This window comes from Crocodylus porosus, unplaced genomic scaffold (assembly GCF_001723895.1).
Source record: "Crocodylus porosus isolate Cpor-Errol unplaced genomic scaffold, CroPor_comp1, whole genome shotgun sequence".
NCBI lineage: Eukaryota > Metazoa > Chordata > Crocodylia > Crocodylidae > Crocodylus > Crocodylus porosus.
In genome coordinates, this window is record NW_017728950.1 from 17,137,361 (window position 1) to 17,154,869 (window position 17,509).

A 17,509-nucleotide genomic window follows, 5' to 3' on the forward strand; every position below is an offset into this window, starting at 1 on the left:
AGGGGACCAGCAGGCATTGGGGGAGTCCCTGTTCCCCCGAGCACTGCCAGGAGTGACCAGGAATAACGGTCACAAGCTGGCAGAGGATAGATTTAGGCTAGATATCAGGAGGCGCTACTTCACGGTCAGGGCAGCTAGGATCTGGAACCAACTTCCAAGAGAAGTGCTACTGGCTCCTACCCTAGGGGTCTTTAAGAAAGGGCTAGATGTACACCTTGCTGGGGTCGTTTGAGCCCAGTACTCTTTCCTGCCATGGCAGGGGGTCGGATTCAATGATCTGCTCAGGTCATTTCCGACCCTAGAAATTATGAAACTATGACTGGCCTACTTGCTGCACCTTATAGATGTGAAGCATCACCCAGACACTGCTTCTAGTTTAGGAGCAGATGGTGGAGCAGCACAATGTGCTTGAAGGTGTCACAGCTGAGCATGGTAAGTCTACTGGGTAGATTTGGCCTTCAACTCCTAAATACTCATTAGCAACTAAGGGCATATCTACTCCACAATAATTGCAGTTCATGCAAACCTACCTGAGCTAGCATGGGTACTACTAGTATAGTAGTTATCAACCCTGTTAGACTTGAGGCTCCCCTCATTAGACTCAAAGCACCCCTCCAAAACTTTTGTGAATTGAGTTGCATCCCATTCTGAAAACTAATTTATATATTACAGTGCTTACCTCCTTGCAGAAGGGCCAAAAGTGGGGATAAAGAGTTGTAGCCAGGCAGGGAAAGCCCGAGCCTGTGCTTATCTCTCCACACCTACAGCCTAAGTTTGGCCTTATCTCCTTACATTTTCACACATCCTGTGGCACTCTTCAAAGGATTTCTTGGCACCCTAGGGTGTTCCTGCACCCTGGCTGAAAATCTCTATGCTAGTAGTATGGCCACAGAAACATGCAGTTTTAGGGCAACTTGCACTGTAAATCCGGGAACCTGTGTAAGTACTCAGGGGATCAACCAGCTCTAAGACCTGTGCTACTATGGCTACACTAAAAATAGCATGTGGCCTAGCTAATTTAAAGCTGGCTTGGGTGCATCTGTATGGCTGTGTTTGGTGCCAACATAACCTAAAGGCCCTTATAAAAATAGAACTGGGGCACCTATGTTATTTATGACACATCTATGCCATATCCCTGACATAGCTGAGCACTTTGTGCCTGTCCTCTCTCATACACATGGCAAACCTGGAAATGTATCGGTGAAACTGTTCTGGAGGTGTCCCTTACAGCTACTTTCAATAACATCAGAGGCAGAGGTCTCAAAAGCCCAGCAGGAATTCTGATGTTCCCTATTTGAAAACTGAAAAGTCTCTGATAAAAAGTCCCAAAGTCACTCTGTAAAATATTCTGTAAACCATGTTCCTCCACAATTAAAACAAAAGACCACTATATATAGAGAGAGAGACAGTGATCACTTGGGCATTGTTTTATTGATATATCTACAGTGTTAAGCACTGTGGAAGGCTACCAGTGTCTTTATCATCATAATAAAATGAATGCTAAATACCTATATGTTTTGCTGTTTGCCTTTGGTTTTCTTATCATAGAGCAGTTACAGTTCCCTCTGACCCCTTCATTAACCAGGATCTGGGGACAGCTGTCCCTACAGCCACAGCTCCAGCCAGCAGGTCTTACCCTGTCTGGCAGCTGGGTACACAGGGTGTGTACTATGGGGCTGTGGAGTTTGCAGGATACAGAGGTTGGAAGGGTTGCTGGGGGGATGTCGGTGGCTGTGGGGGGATGTGGAGAGCCATGGGGTGTGTGGGTAGGTGTGGGTGGATTGTGGAGGGACTGTACGGGGGCAGGAGACCCACCCCTCTAGAGCAGCCCCCCTGCACAGCTCACAGACTGCCCCCCACAGGGGCTACAGCTCCCCAACAGGGGCTACATGGCCCCTGCAGGGGCTACTACCCCTCCCTGTAGGGCCCACATGCCTCAACCCTGCTTGCTCCCCCAGCCGCCTGCCTTGCCTCATCCTTCGTTGTTTCCTGCAGCCCCCCAATGGCTGCCCCAGCCTCCCAACACTAAAAAAAAACTCCAAACAAAAACACCACTCGCATTCACCAGCAGTAGCAGGGACTGTGGGGGCTGTGGGGTCTTTGGCAGAGCCCCCTTGCACAGCATGGGGCAGCAGGAGGTAGCAGGAGGTAGCAGAGATCCCTGATCACCGCCCCATCTGGCCCCACCCTGATGCCCCCCCCAGCCCCCACAGTCTGGAACTCAAAAAAAAAAAAAAAAACCCCCCCCCCCAAGCCCCACACTCACCAGCATTAGCAGCCGCTGTGGGAGTCACTGGGGCCTCGTGGTACAGCCCCCCCATGCAACATGGGGCAGCGGGGGGCAGTGGGGCCTGGCCCCGGCCACCTGGCACCCACATTGCCACTGCCTCATCCCATGGGTGCGGTCAGGGTTGGCACGGTGCTGTGCAGCTCCACACACTGTCGGGCAGCTGGGGCCATTGTGGCTGTCACTCAGGCCCTGTGCTGCATGGGGGGACTCTTCTACATGGCCCCAGTGACCCCCAACGGCAGCTGCTACTGCTGGTGAGTGCGGGTGGGTGATGGGGCTGGGCTAGGCAGCCAATGGCGGGGGTCTGTGGGCAGGTGGGGAATGGGGCCAGGCAGGGCAGCAATCCAGGAGCCAGGGGGAGGGTGGGGGGCCAATGGGGGTCCCCCCTGGTCCCCTTACCCCTCCTCCAGCTCTCCTGCTTCCTACTTATGGGCAGGAGCCTGAGTCCAGCTCCCTGCGGCTGGGACGCTGCCTGCCCTCCATGGGCAGGCAATTTGCCTCAGCACCGGGATGACGGCCAGCCATAGAGATGTTTTGGCTGCTACCAGAACATCTCTGTGGAGGACCCAGCCTCTGGTTGCCTCAGGGCACAGTCGGGGGACCATGCCCTGCCCCGGTTTTTCCCCCTTGTGGTTTTTTTTGACCTCTAGATATCCAGGGGTGTAATTTTGCCCCTGCATTGCAAATTTCCAGAATGGGGAATGTTTTTTCGTTCCCTTGTGTGCCTCTTGCAGTGTCTCAAAGGGCTTTGAGACGCTGCAAGATGCACGTGCACGCTCATGTGGATGTGCCTCCTGGGGGATTGCCCCCTGTATGGCTTCACTATTACACTTTGGGGTTTGGTGTGTGTAAGCAAGAGCAGGGTGTGATTGAGAGGGACTTGGAATCTGGTGCCGCAGGCAGTGGGCAATAATGCCCACGGGCATTATTGAGAATTTCGTTGATACTTTGGTTTGGTTTCCATCAGTAAGATGCTATTTCCTCTTTAGGAGAATAAATGAGCTTGTACAGACATGGAATGTATTACTCATATCAGTTTGTATGTACAGGTTTTTTAGAATAAGGTATAAAGATATTATATAGTGGAAAAATAACTCAGCTCACTGTTATGTTATCAGCAGTTAACACAGAGGCCCGGCCCACAGAGGCATTTAGGTGCCTAAAACTCCCACTTAAACACTTCACATTGAAAATAAGTTTTTATGTATAGAACTTTTTGTTTTCCCAAAATGTGCAAAAGACAGCATCTTATTAATATCTCAGCATCAAGTTAATAGTTGTCAGCCAGACATCTCCTGCCCATGATTTATCCAGGACTCTGTCTTTGATAGGGTTGGTTGAAATTTTGATGTAGTTTCTGTCATGTCTTTTTTTTAAAGCTAAAATGACCAAATTTTGTTTACTTGTCCCTATTTTATTTTATCCTCTGGAAAATTAAGAAAGTGTTTAAAAGGCAGAAAAAATTAAAAGTACAGAATCATTTTTCTTCATTTCAATTAATCCTTTTACTCTTTCTAAATGTTTTCCAATCCAAATGAATAAATGAATAAATAAATAAAAAAATAGAGAAAAAATATTTTATTTCTTATTTTTTCCTGACATTTTCACCTTTCCATCAGTGGCAGAACAAGTTAAGCACTGCTAAAAAACCAAGAGAAAGTGAAATTTCTGCCATTTGAAAACGAAGCATATAACACATTTTGAAAACAAAAATTAAAAAAATCATTCAATTAAAAAAAAGTCTTCATTCATATCTAGTTATTCTTTTAATTAAACTCCTTTTCTCAATCAGCTGTCATGGTTAGCATTCCTCCATTAGCATGTTTTGGGCTTAATGATAAAGAGTGCTGAGAACATTTTAGAAGGCACTAAGCACCTTAACTTTCATTGACTCCAGCGGGAAACTGGTGCAAAATCCCCTCTGCATTTAGCTGACATATTCTTGTGTTGAGAGTCTGCGCTGAACTCAACTGCAGTCAAATGAGCCATGTGCCAACCCAAACCCACCCTTGAGGAGGGGCTTATGTGTTTCCTGTAGCTAAACTACCCAGAAAGGATCCATTTGGCAGATTTCTCACTCAAAGAAATACCCATTCTAAGTCCTTGGGTGACAATAGGCGGATATAAGATGCAAGTAGGATTCATCTGAAGTATTTAGGCATGTGTTTATTCTGTTAGAATGGTGTGCTTTGTAATTTAAATGATAGAGGGCCATATTTTACATACCAGACCCAGGCAAATGCTTTGGTTCTTCAGTGTGCATTCCGGCTAAGTAATAACTACCAGATATATTGCCGAGCACAGTCATGATTTGGTAGAGAGACCAGCGGGTTGGTCTGTTAGGCCCCCTTGCTCTGACTTTGATGATAGAATTTGACTTCAGGAATTAAACGGGGCTTTTCTACAGGAGTTCCTTGTCTGGAATTGCAGAATTAGTGTGTGGTTGTGCTTAGCATCCCTGTTGACACACATTGTGTGCACACAGGCAGGTAATAGTCTGCCCATTGTGTAAGCTCAGGAGACACATTTTGAGTTCAGGGGTGTATATTTGTCTGTTGGGGCCTATAATGCATTGCACTTGGCACACCTTCCCTTTCTGTAAATAATGTGTCTTATAGAAATATATAGGTCCTGGATTGCATGATGTAAATCTAAAATAATTTTACTATTGCAACATAACCAAGTAAGAGGAGTGTCAAGCCCAAAGATGCAATATTAGTTAAAGGCATTTGGAACAATGGCAGATGCCCAAGTTGTATTGCTGGGTGTGTTTCAGAACTGAAGGAGTCCTGAAGGAGTGTTTCAGAAACAGATATGCAAGGGTGTACATCATTAGTTATGGGCTTGCTCCAGAGCCCACTGAACTCTCTGGGAGTCTTTCCATTATTTCAAAAGATTTTGGGTGGAGCCTTAGCTCATTGAATCATAGAAAAATCAGGCTGGGAGGGACCTCAGGAAGTTATCTAGGCCAACCCCCTGCTGGAGACAAGAATTTGTCTAAACTGGGCACGTCTACCCAAGGCGCTATGTCACTGTGTGATGCCACCACTACTGCACAGTAGCTCATTGCTATTGCACAGTAGGGTCGACAATGACCTGTGCATTGCCAGGACTGTGCAGTACCAACCACACAGTACATTGCAAAGCAAGTACTAAATGCCTACTCAGTACCAACTGCGCAGTCAGGGGCACGTGTAGACGCTCCCACTGTTCTGAAAACTTAGGGACCAATCCTCACACACAGCTACCAGGTACAATGCCCCAAACAGCAACATCCTTTAACATGCCAGAGCTAAAGCAGGGGGACAAAGGCGCCATCATTGTATCTCAGCTCAGATAACTGCTTTCATATCTTTCTAGGACTGAAGTAGGGGGAAAATTGACATACAGAGGCATAAGAATGTCTGTATTAGAAGAGCAAACACTTCTCTCCACTATACTCTGTGGATTCTTTCTTTGTAACATGGAAATCTGCAACACTGTCTGTACTTGTTCAGCTCATTGAACCCCTGCTGCCCTCAGTGTGAGTGTCCCACATGGAGCGAACAAGGAATGTGTAATGGAGATCCATCATACATCTCAGGGATGCAAGCTTTGTGCAGGGAAAGAACCGACTCCTTGCTCACTGCTTCAGTGTGCCGCTCCTCTGTTAGTAGGCTGCTCTTCAAATCAGCAGTTACACTGGCATATAACCTAAGCAACAGAAAGGGGAGTCAGGCTGTTTTTTGGTTACAAAAGGCAACAGAAGTAGGGGCCAGGTTCTGAACTCAGTTATGATGGCTAAATCCACAGTGTTAATTCAATTTGAACTGAGATCAGAACATGGACCACGGAGCATAAGTATACTTAATGGACATCAAAGGGGCCTTTATTATTGACCTAATGGGGAACAGGATAAAACCTGTACTTAAGATGAGAAAGGCTTATACCAGTATAACAGAAGTGACCAATTTACCTTTGAATAACTTGTACTGGAACACAGGTATTAGCATATTGGGTCAGAGCAGTTGTCTATCTAATCCAATAATCTCATCATAAAGAAGCATTTTCCGTCTATAAAAAAAGCATTTTCCTGATTGCCATCAATCGAGGGCAACAGCCTGGAGGTCAGTTTAGTGCAAGTATAATTTTGGTGGCTACTGCCTCTGCTGGCCTAGTCAGTGCCACTACCCCAGTCCCTGCTGCCACTGCCTCAGCCACTGCCACAATTGCTGTTGGTGTCATCCACTGTGATATCCAGAGCACAAAAACTGCTTGTTATGCTTATGGTGGCTATTATATTTGCTACTTGCAGTGCACTCTGATCTTCTCCTTTCATCCTAAAACCATTGATAGGGTCAGTGTTTGCAGATTAGAGCTGCGTCAATAACTGGCTTTACATGTTCGTTTCTTGTTGGCAGTTCTGAAAATTGCATCAGTGAAAGTTCTGTTGTACTCAAAATATCCAGTTTCCTATTTGGGATTTTGAGCATTTAAAATCTTTTAATAACATTGAAATTAATTTCAAAATGTGGCAACATGCTGAATCAAAAAAAACAACTGGTTCAATTTAAAAATGTCTGGATTTTATGGGGGTTTTTTCCAGTTTATTTAACTGAAACAGTTCACCAAAATCGACATGAGTCTGCAGCATATTTTGATCAATACACATCTACACTGTTTGATGAAAATAAGTTCGTTTATGCAGTGGTTTTCTATAATTTGAAAATTGTTGTGTGTGATAATATTTCCATCTAAGCAGAGGTCTTTGCCCACCTCTTTCTCCCTCATGCTGGACTACACTGACAGCTTGTTGCAATGAAAAACATTAATTATCAGGAAAAAAATGAATATGTTAATCCTGGAATATTGCCTGGACATTCTCTCTCTTTTCATACTTCTTATTGTTAGTCAATATGACTTTAATTAAATTCTGCCCAGCAATATAACTGACCAAACGAAAATACTAGTATTTCAATCAGTCAGTTCTGATATAGGCAAGACAGTTTAAAAGGAAATAAGGCTGCCTAAGGACTGTCCTTTAGTTTATTCTTGAAACTTCAACTGTATCTGATGTATAGTCTTATGCACACAGGACTTGTTTTAAATCGATGCTAGAGTTGTGTGCATTTAACAGCTATTTCATAATGGTAATATGTAATATGCAAGCTGCTTTGGTACATTTTGGTTGCTCAGTGCAATATTTAGCCCTGTTCTCCATGCAGTCAAGCATATCTTAACTCCCGGGATAATGATTGTTATTGGAATTTGCTGAAGAAATTTATGGTCCATGTGATTACTTCCACAAAAGAAAACGTTAGAAAGCAAATAAAAAGTCACGAGAATGTTAATTTAAGAAAGTTACTGTAAGTTCCTTTGCCACAGAAAAAGCTAAAGAAAGCTATAGCCCTCATCAAATGGTAGTTGGGGAAGGAGAAAAATAAAACAATTAATCTAGATAGGCCCATTTCAGGTGTGAAGACTGAGGTGAATTCTCTAATATATCCAGGAAGCCGATATACAAAGTGGACAGTACACTGATATCCTTGGCCAGAAGTCTATTTTTTTCCTACAACCTTCTGTTCTTTTTCCTCCATTGGCCGAGTTTATTGAATATCATTTCTCCTGGTTTTTTTGTTTATCTGCCCAACTGAAGGACTAAACAAGAATTTTGAAAAGTAGGAGCACAGATAAGGGAAGGATACAGCTAATTAGAGCTGAAAAAAGACAAGGACAAGTTTGATGAGAAAGGGCCTTGAGGGTTGTAACCGTATGGAATGGTTAAGAAAGCTAAAGGGAAAGCTAAAGGGTCTGATCTTTCCGTGATGTTTAACTGTAACTTCCGTTAATGTTAATGAAAGAGTGTGTGTGTGTGTGTGTGATTATCTTAAATATGTATTAATGAAATGAGAAGAAAGTTATTTGAGATCTATAAAATTCTGGAGGTGATACAGATAATGGATTCTATACTTTTATGTGAGCAAGTGACAGAACTGTGAGCAAGAAGGAACAGGCTATAATCAAAAGAACCAGAACTTGCCTTTTCCCCTTCATAAACTCATTCCCAGCTCCAATAATCTTCTTTCATAATCAAGCTAGTTGTGGAGCTCTGCTTCACTGTCCTGATGCTGAGCATAGTTATCTTTAACATCTAGCTGTCCTGGCCTGTAGAGCTCTTCTCATGATCTCCAAGTCATGCATGTTTGTAGATCTCCTGGGCTTCCAACTATTGCTCTTCAGAGCATTCTCCAGGCATTGTGGCTCCTACATTATCCCTGACCAATATTCATTCAACCTCTTCTTGAAAACCTCCAGTGAAGGACATGCCACAACTACCCAAGACAATCTATTCCATTTCTTCACTGTTTTAACAGTGAAGAAGTTTTTACAGATATTAAATCCAATTCAACCTGTTTGGTGCATTTTCAAGTCACTGTTATACATCCTACTCTCTGCAGTGATAGAAAAAAGGTGTTTTCCCTCTTTTTTATGGTAGCCTTTCATATATTTGAAGACTGCTCTCAAGTCCCCACATAAGTGCCTTTTCTACAAGCTGAGTATGCCCCTTCCAAACTTTCCTCATATGGCTTAAATTCTGAGCCCCAAACCATGAGTGACTGGTGTCTCCTGAATCTGGGGGGTACCTGCAGACGCTGCCAATGGCGGTGGCCCCCTCGGGGGGGCACCAGCCCTACCGACAGCATCAGTGTCGACCATTACGGTGGGCACTGGTCCTGTCGGGGGGCACATGCCCCCCCCGTGCACCCCTGGCCAGTTGCCTATGCCCAAAACTGCACACACTACTCTAGTTGAGGTCTAACTGGTACCAAGTGAAATTCACTATCACCTTCCATGTCTTACACCTAATATTTCTGTCCATAGGTGCAGACTGGTTTTTGCCAGTGGGTGCTTGCAGACATAAAGAAACAAAAGGTTTACTTTAAACTCGGTGCATTCCTATGTCGAGCCCTGTGCATGTGCAGAAGAGGTAGCACGTTACTTCAGTCCAGCTCTGTAGTATCTGTAAAGATGAGGTGGTTTAGTGGCACTTTTTTGGTGCTTTTATCTAATAGCTGATTGATCAGCTTTAGCTAACAGCACCAAAAACCCCTCCTGAAATGCCTGATCTTTACAGATGTTGCAGAGCTGAATTGAAGTGACACACTACCTCTTCCAGTAAAGCTGGTTTTGTTTTGTTTTGTAACATCTGCAAGCAGCAGGCTGTCACTTGTGGTTGCTGAGCAGCCACTCATTTTTTTTCAGTGGCTGCTTGAGCCCAGGAACACCCACAGAGTTTGTGCCTATGCTTCTGTTGATACAACCCAAAACTTCATTCGCCTTTTTTGCAGCTGCATCACACTGCATACTTACATTGAGCCTGTGATCTACCAAGCCCCCAAGATCCTTCCCCACAGTGCTGCCATTCAGTCAGTTGTCATTCACTTTGTATCTGTGTTTTTAACTATTCTTCTAAATGTGTAGCATCTTACATTTGTTAGCATTGAACTTTGTTCTGTTGGCTGCATGGTTGAGATAGACATAGCTAAGCTTTCAAATGCAATGCATTATTCTTCAGGTGACCCCATACTTTGGGGTGAGCTGCAGACAGATAGTACCTACATTGGTGTTACTTCCACTGTTGTAGCTTTACCTCTGATTCTTTCAGGGCTACATCTACCCCAGATTGCATAAAGTTACTTTGGTCTGCTCCTTTTTTTACACAAGTATAAAGGCCAATTATGTTGATGTAAATGGGGCACACAAATTATTTGTGACAATAACTTTGATCAATTGAGGTAGACAGTAGAAGATAGAACTTAGTCAAGTTAGTGCATAAATATGGGAGATGTTTCTCTAATGCAGTGTAGAAAGGGGGACACAAGAATTTTCTAGGACCCCCTGGCTCAGGATGGAATTTGACCTCATCTTTCCTAAATAGTATTGCATAGATGTGCACAGTTAACCATTGGTGGACTGGCTGGAGAATGCCAGGTGAACAGCTGATGGATTATATCTAAGCACTGGATGGACATGTGGCATTCATGTGGACTGAACATGCAGAACAGTTTCCCTGCCCAGGGCCCTGGCAGTCAGACAATTCAGGCTATTCAGGGAAACAAGGATGTGGTTGCCATGTTAACAACTGGTACCCAACTTGGAGACACAGAGATCCATGTTCTGTTTCAACTTTAGCTGCCTAAATACTTCATAGCTGTCCAGAATAGATGTGTAAGTGGCTCTAAGTGCAGTATGCAGATTTTGGTTCCTGTTTCCATCTGTGTGACTAGATGTAGCCTTCAGACAATGCTCAGTAAGAGCTACTATTACCGTATATACTCTATTATGATTGTGCTCCACACAGAAAGCACAGAATTGTACACAAGTCCCCAGAGCTTTAATCTGAGAAAAACCATGGCTAGCAACTGTTTCACAAAGGTGGAGGAATAGGACTCTTCCACCTTTCAGCCCAATAGCTTGGTGGTGATATCACCTGAATAGAAAATGGGAAACCAGGTTGTAGGCCCCTCTCAGCATTTTCTGCTTCCTAGTAAAGTCCTCTAACCACCAGGCTGGCAGCTTTAAAAGGCCATGCATACCCTCTTGAGTCCCACTGAACAGCCAAGAAAAGTTATGTAGGATTAGAAGAACAATGGAAAGGAAGCCTGGCACAGTGGGTCCCAGCCCCTGCTTTTGCCTCTAATACTGCCTGTCCATTTTATCCAATGACTAATATAAAATGTCAGCTTCAAGATCAATTCCTGAGTATGTACAGCTGTTCCCTTGCAGCTGACAGCTCATGAAACTGTCAAGAAATACTTACACAAATGAAATATTAAATAGTGACCAGTATGTATTATATAAATATGTTGACAAAGTAGTTCTTTCCTTAGGTCTAATTGTGTTGTGGCATACTATGCCACTCTTGCTTACATTAAGCAGTGGCTAAACCACTGTGTAACACCGTAGACTGAAATGGGTCTCTTGGCTTGCAAAGGTGGAAGAGTCTTGGCCCTATATTAGCAGTAGTAGCATGAAATCCTGAACCTAGTTTTGGCAGCTTATGAAAGGATCTTTTACAAGAAGAGCTACAAGAGCACATAAAGTGAATGGAAGCCACTCCTTGGGACACACACACACACACACACACACGTCCCTGGGTAGTTGATGCATGGTATATCTTTTGAACAGGGCTGGGGCTGATCATTAAACAGTGCTGTCAAGAAGTATATCTGATGGATCCTGGAATATCTGGTGGAAATCACGAGGCACTCATGCAGTGTTCATTCATCTCGCTTAGTTTCACTGTACTGCTGCACCATTTGTCTATCCAAGGCCTGTGATGGTAATAGCAGGCAGGGTTGGTGGGTTTTTTTTCCCATTTCTCTTTTTTTCCTTCTTTCTATCTTTCCTTTGCTTTTATTCCTTTCCCTTTTTTTTCGCATGGCTGATGGATATGCAGAGTATGTGGGAAGAAGCAAGCAATACTGTCACTGAACTGATGGTGTTCAGTGACTCCTTGAGCTCTTGGCTGGTCTGTACTGCAGGAGCCTGACACCCTGACCACTGAGGCATAAAAAACAGAGAATTGGAAGCCTCAGCCTGTCAGGCACTGGAGTGTCCCCCAGAGAGGCCTGGAGATGTGTGTGTGCGCGCGCATGTGTGTGTGTGTGTGTGTGTGCGCGTGTGCATGCACGGAGGGGGGAGGGTAGCAAAGGTTGCGGAGAGTAGAGAGGGAGAAAAGAATCAAGTGGTGAAATATCAGCTTGTCTCTACTGATTCTCACACTGGAATACTACAGATTATTTAAACAGCATGGTCACCTGCTTTGCAGGTTGTTCAGCACAGGAACTGGATGTGCTAGCTCTGTCTGAATGGCTAGCTAGGAAGGGATGGGAGCAAGTGAATACCAGATGGCAGTACATGGGAACCATGGTGGACTCTGCTGTCCTGTCTTTTGGTAAGGCTCTGTAGCGGTGGCTAGGTGGTGCCATTTTACTTGCACTCTTGGCTCGCAACTGTGCAGGTTCCCATTTGGGTTCTAGATACCCCTCCAGTGGACCATATGGCAGAAATAGGTTGGGTGGACTGCCTGTAGCTGGGTAGTTCCCCAGAAATGCCAGGCCAGTTGCCTCCCCAGTAAAAGGGGCACCTTATAACCCCAGCTACCACTACCCAGTGGGTAATTTAGAGAGCAGACATGGCTGGAGCGGGGGCAGGCACATTGGATTCCTGAGCCCCATGGGCTGAGTGCCTGTAGCCTGCAGACAGGAGGGCTCAAGACAAGCCAAATGAAGAACCATGGTGGTATAAGACCCTGGTGGCCCCAGCGAGGGGGTCAAGAGGGAAGCCCCAGGGAGGGGGCAGAGAGTGACCCGGAGAGGGACCAGTGGCTGAGTTCAGCCCAGTGTGGGGCAGAAGGCCAACAGCCATGAAGAGTAAAGCTGTGTGTGTATCAGCTAAAGTGTGTGAGTGAAGAAGCTTGAAGGGCTATGTAGAGTAGGGCCAAATGGGGATCTGAAGGGCTGCATGGAGTAGGGCAGGATGTGTGAGGCCCAGTGAGGGGCAGTATGAAAGAGGCCCTGTGAGAGAGGTGGAGTGGAAGAGGCCCTGTGGGAGGGGTCGGTATGTACTAGGCCTGAGAAGAGCAGAACATTAGAGGCCCAGCAAAGGACTGAATTTGGCTTGGCCTTAGGCTGGAGCAGATATTAACTCAGCATGGGACATGGTGTAGGGTTGGTACAGAGCTGTGTATATCACCCTCGGCATCAGGGCATTAAAATGGGCAGCCTTCCTCATTTTAAATCAGTTTATTAAACAGCAAGTGATGGCAGGCGAGACTGGGTGGACTGCCCCACATAGACAGGAGGGTGAGCTGATGTTGAGACCCAGCCCTGAGCTGGCTTTCTGTCACATCAAGCAGTAGCTCTACTGTGCACTCTTGGGTGCATCATTCACCGAGGTGGTCACTGAACACTCTTCCATTCTATATGCTTTGCTGCCTCGGGCAAATGCAGTATGATAGTACCAAATGCATGAATAGGAGTCTCAGTTGAAGAGGGAACCAGGAGCAAGGAGGAAACCCAAGAAAGGGGTTTAGGTTGTATAGGTAGCTTCAGCTACAAAAAGGGTACCAGAAACTTGGTATGTATACCAAGAGAAGTGCTGTAATACCTCTGCATCTATGGAAACAGTGGTGCTCAACCTTTTGGTCCCAGGGCCAGATGAGTAGTGTGGGGCTGGGCTTTCTGCAGATCCCACACAGGTTTAGTGTGCAGGGTTGCGCCTCATGCAACCAGCTCTGACCTTGCATTGACCCGATCAGAACCTGCCCAGGATCCTACCTCATGCTACCTGAATCAGGCCCCAGGGTCCGTGGATCTGGAAAGCTGGCAGCTGGAGAGCAGCCGCCACTTACCTGCCGCCAACATTTTGGACCTGTGTGGATCCTGGTGGGCTGGATGATATGGCTTTGTGGACTCTATATGGGCCCAAGGGTTGGAGATTGAGCATCCCTGCGCTAAAACATAGAGTTGCCTGCCAAACCACACAAGTACATCTTAGATTTAGAACATGGGAATTCTGTGGAAACCCAGGAGCTGAAGGAGAACAATTGCAAGTGGTAGTCATAGGAGGTTATGCACCACAGGAGGGCAATATGAAATGCTCAGGCTCAGTGAGGTAATGCTAACTTCTCACCCAAAGACAATGATAACTCATCCCGTATTGGCCTTCATGTTACCACTTTTGTGTCTAATTCCTGTTCCATAAGTCTATTATTCATATCAATTACATGTCCAAAAACATTTAGAGTGGAGGCCTCAGTTATATTTTGTGATGAGGAAAATATTTTTTGTCTATTTGTGACAGTTCCTTTCTCTCTTCTCTCACTTCTTTTCCCTTGCCTAATTTGTCTCCTTTGTTGGGCTAGCTCCTCCTCTTCTCCTTAGACTCACTCCTCTTTTTGCTGTCATTTCCACTTTCTCACCGATCCTTTTCCTCCTGGCTCTTTGCTGTAACTCATTTTTTTAAAACAAGAAAGAACATTATGGCCAAGTTAACCTTCAGGAACTGTATACAGTGTCCTTCATCACTCAAAAGGACAGGGAACAGAGAGGGAATGTATATGCTATGTACTTTAATAGGAATAGAAGTTTGGGAACAACTCTATTTTCAGTGGCTCACAGTGATTAATATAGTTGTATGGTAGCAGTAATAAAAAACCACCCAGGCTTTTATAGAAATCTAGTCAAAATGTAATAGGCTCTTTAAAGAATAATGTTTAATAATCTTACCTTAAACTATTTGAATCTTTATTTTTCACTTTTATTCCTATGACAGCGCCTTTAGCAGTCAGTGTGGAAACACAAATATTTTCTGACCTTCCCATTCTAAGAAGCAATCTTAGGAAAAGAAGGACAGACAGCCTGAGACCCAAGGTCCATCTTGCCCCACATCCTGCCTCTGTCTATGGGGAACACTAGCTGCTTCAGATGAAGGAGCACTAGGCAGATGTGAGATAATCTTTCTTCACATACATCTTCTCCAAATCTGCAGAAAACAAAGGCTGGTTTAAAGCCTGCACCCTACTATCCTTTCCAAAATGTGTAGCATTTATGTGATCATTAACTATTTTCACTCTGGATATTCTTGTTATTCATATAAATGTCCAGTTGCTTTTTGAAGCCTGCTTATTTTTTGATCTCAACAACATCCTGAGGCAGCAAATCCCTCCCTGCATGTGAGGTGTTTTCTGTACCTTTTGTGACTATCAACTTGTACTTATTTGCAGTGCACCTGGGAAATGGAGGTAATCTGTACTGTACAGATGAGGCTATACCATTGATTTGTCACAGCAATATATTATTTCCTATATGATTTTTCAACCTGTTCCTTCTTGTTTGCTTTTCTGCATACAGATGGTGATACCCACATCACCTTCCTAAGCTGAAATGGCCAATTTAGAACAATAAGAGTAAAGTATATGAGTAGTTTATATCTTAAACCCTACCTTACCAGCATACTATCTCAATGACCGTAATGCTGTCCAGAGTTCAGTACCTTTATAAGAAGACTTTCTAAATTATTGCAGCTCAGAACTGCATAGACTGGGATATGTCTATTAGCTCTGATGGAGCTACTCCAGTTGAAAAAGATAAGGCTTTCTGTTATTTTGCTGACACTAATGGTGTTGGAGTGCCTTGCACTCCTCTAAGCATCTTCAATGCACCTGTTTTTAACAACTTAGCATATAGCTTTGCAGCTTATTCAAATGTGCTTCTCATTTAGCAGATGTTGGGGGAGAGGAAGGAAGAAGTGGGCAAGAATCAGAGATCATGGAAACTTCAGTGGGCTTTGATTCAGGCCCATATTATATTTAAACAAAAGGCAATTATGAAGTTTGGCTGTCATATTTTTCCAGCAAAATGCTGGTTCATTGGAACTAAAACTACTTGCAAGAAAAGACGGATAAAGGGTGTTTGTGCCTGAAAGCTTGCTAAGAAGAATTTTTCCGGCTGTTTGAGTTGGTCTAATTAAAGATACCAGATTTACCCAAGGAACCTTGTCTGCCTATGACCTTAGACCAACATGGCTACAACCTACACCCTTGGAAGAAAAGATTGATTTCAACCAATTTAATTTAAGAAAAAGTTAGAAAAAATTTTAAAATTGTGGAAACATACTAACTTTTCTAAATAGAAATTACTCATTTTTCCATTTGAAATGACTTTTTCCACTTAGAAATGCAAGTTGATTTACAGTAAAAAAACCCAAACAAGCAACAAAAACAACTGCCCCCTACCCCGAAAATAAAAAGATCAGTGAAACTGGCTTTGTGGAATTTATTTGCAGTGACAGTATATTAGACTTATTTTATAGGTGTTATATCTAGGGACCTACCGAAATGGCAAAATCTGGCATTGCCTGCAAAAACGGGCACTGCCTATGAAATCCACAGAAAAAACAAACACCGTACTGAAAAATGAAATGCTAGATCTCTAGAGGGAATCAGTAGTGCTCAAATCTGGCTGTACAGCCTGCTGGGGGGAAGGGGGAAAGTGGGGCAGTGTTGCCAGATGTTAAATATTAAATGATCATATTGGAATCTCAAAATTATTGTATTTGTTGAAAAACCTATCGTACACTGAAAAAATATTCAAATAACTATGAAAATAAGTATGCAAATACATCTTGTTCTTATTTGCTTTATATTGCTCACTATGACTTGTCAGTGAGTGAGTGAGAACTGGGTCCTCCAAGTTAAAGCATTTCTTTATTTTGAGGCAGGCAGTCATAACAAAATGCTGATAGCAAACCCAAAAGTTGGTTAAGACTCCCTGAGACTGATTTGGGTTTTGTATACACTGCATCAATTAGCTGTCTCAGAATTATTGTACATTTTGAACACTTTTGCTATTACTGATCATACATTGTACAAGGGTTGAAATTAACATGCAAATATAAGATGGCTGCTGCCTGCAAGATGACAGTTGTCCCCCCTCTTCACTGCTGATTGGCTGCAAGGGCTGCCTGTTGTGCGACCCTGCCCCTCTCCATCAATTGGCAGCCATTGTGTCCTATTAGTGGTGAGGGGTGTGGCCACCAGGGCGCCTTGGCCAATCAGAAGCATGGGGGGAGGCACCTGCTGTGATCAGCCAGCAAAGATGGCAGCTAGCCTTGAGATCTCCCCATGAAACTGGCCAGCTGCCTCCTTGAGTTGGGTAGACCTGTAGTTATATCTACTGTTGGAGGGACACTTGTATATATCGTCCTAGAATAATGTGACCCAAAATTTCTATGAGCGATACCCTAATATCTAGCTATAGGATTCTCTTGTAGTGACTCTATCGAAAAACAGCCATAGACTTCAGAGAGCTTTCATTCCACAGAGAACAAAGGTGTTGGCGCCTTGGCTAAGTGTTACTTTGCATATTAACTAACCTATGGAATGTATCTAGTTGCTTCTTTTCACTTATGTAACTTACTTGTGTTTCTAATGTTCAGTTACCCTTTTTTTTTCTCCTTCTTCTTTGTCTCTGATTCAGGGAGTGAGTTCTCTGGAAGTCCATACAGCCACCCACAGTATTCAACGTATAATGACTCCTGGAGATTTCCCAACCCTGGATTGCTAGGTGAGTTTTCCTATCAGGGATTCTACAGGAGCATCTGACTCACTGCATGGCTGATAAAACATAGCTCCACTGGGTAAGAACCTGAACTTCCCTTTGCAGGGAGTGCCAT

The 17,509-nt window shown here is 44.1% G+C and overlaps 1 protein-coding gene across 1 annotated transcript in view; it reads left to right on the forward strand.

Annotated features, from left to right (window-relative positions):
- PAX5 (paired box 5) overlaps nucleotides 1-17,509 on the forward strand; it is a 266,844-nt gene that overhangs the window by 229,532 nt on the left and 19,803 nt on the right. Inside the window, exon 9 of the mRNA XM_019555429.1 lies at nucleotides 17,314-17,400. Coding sequence (XP_019410974.1) covers nucleotides 17,314-17,400 — 87 coding nt within the window. The remainder of the gene's footprint in view (nucleotides 1-17,313; nucleotides 17,401-17,509) is intronic.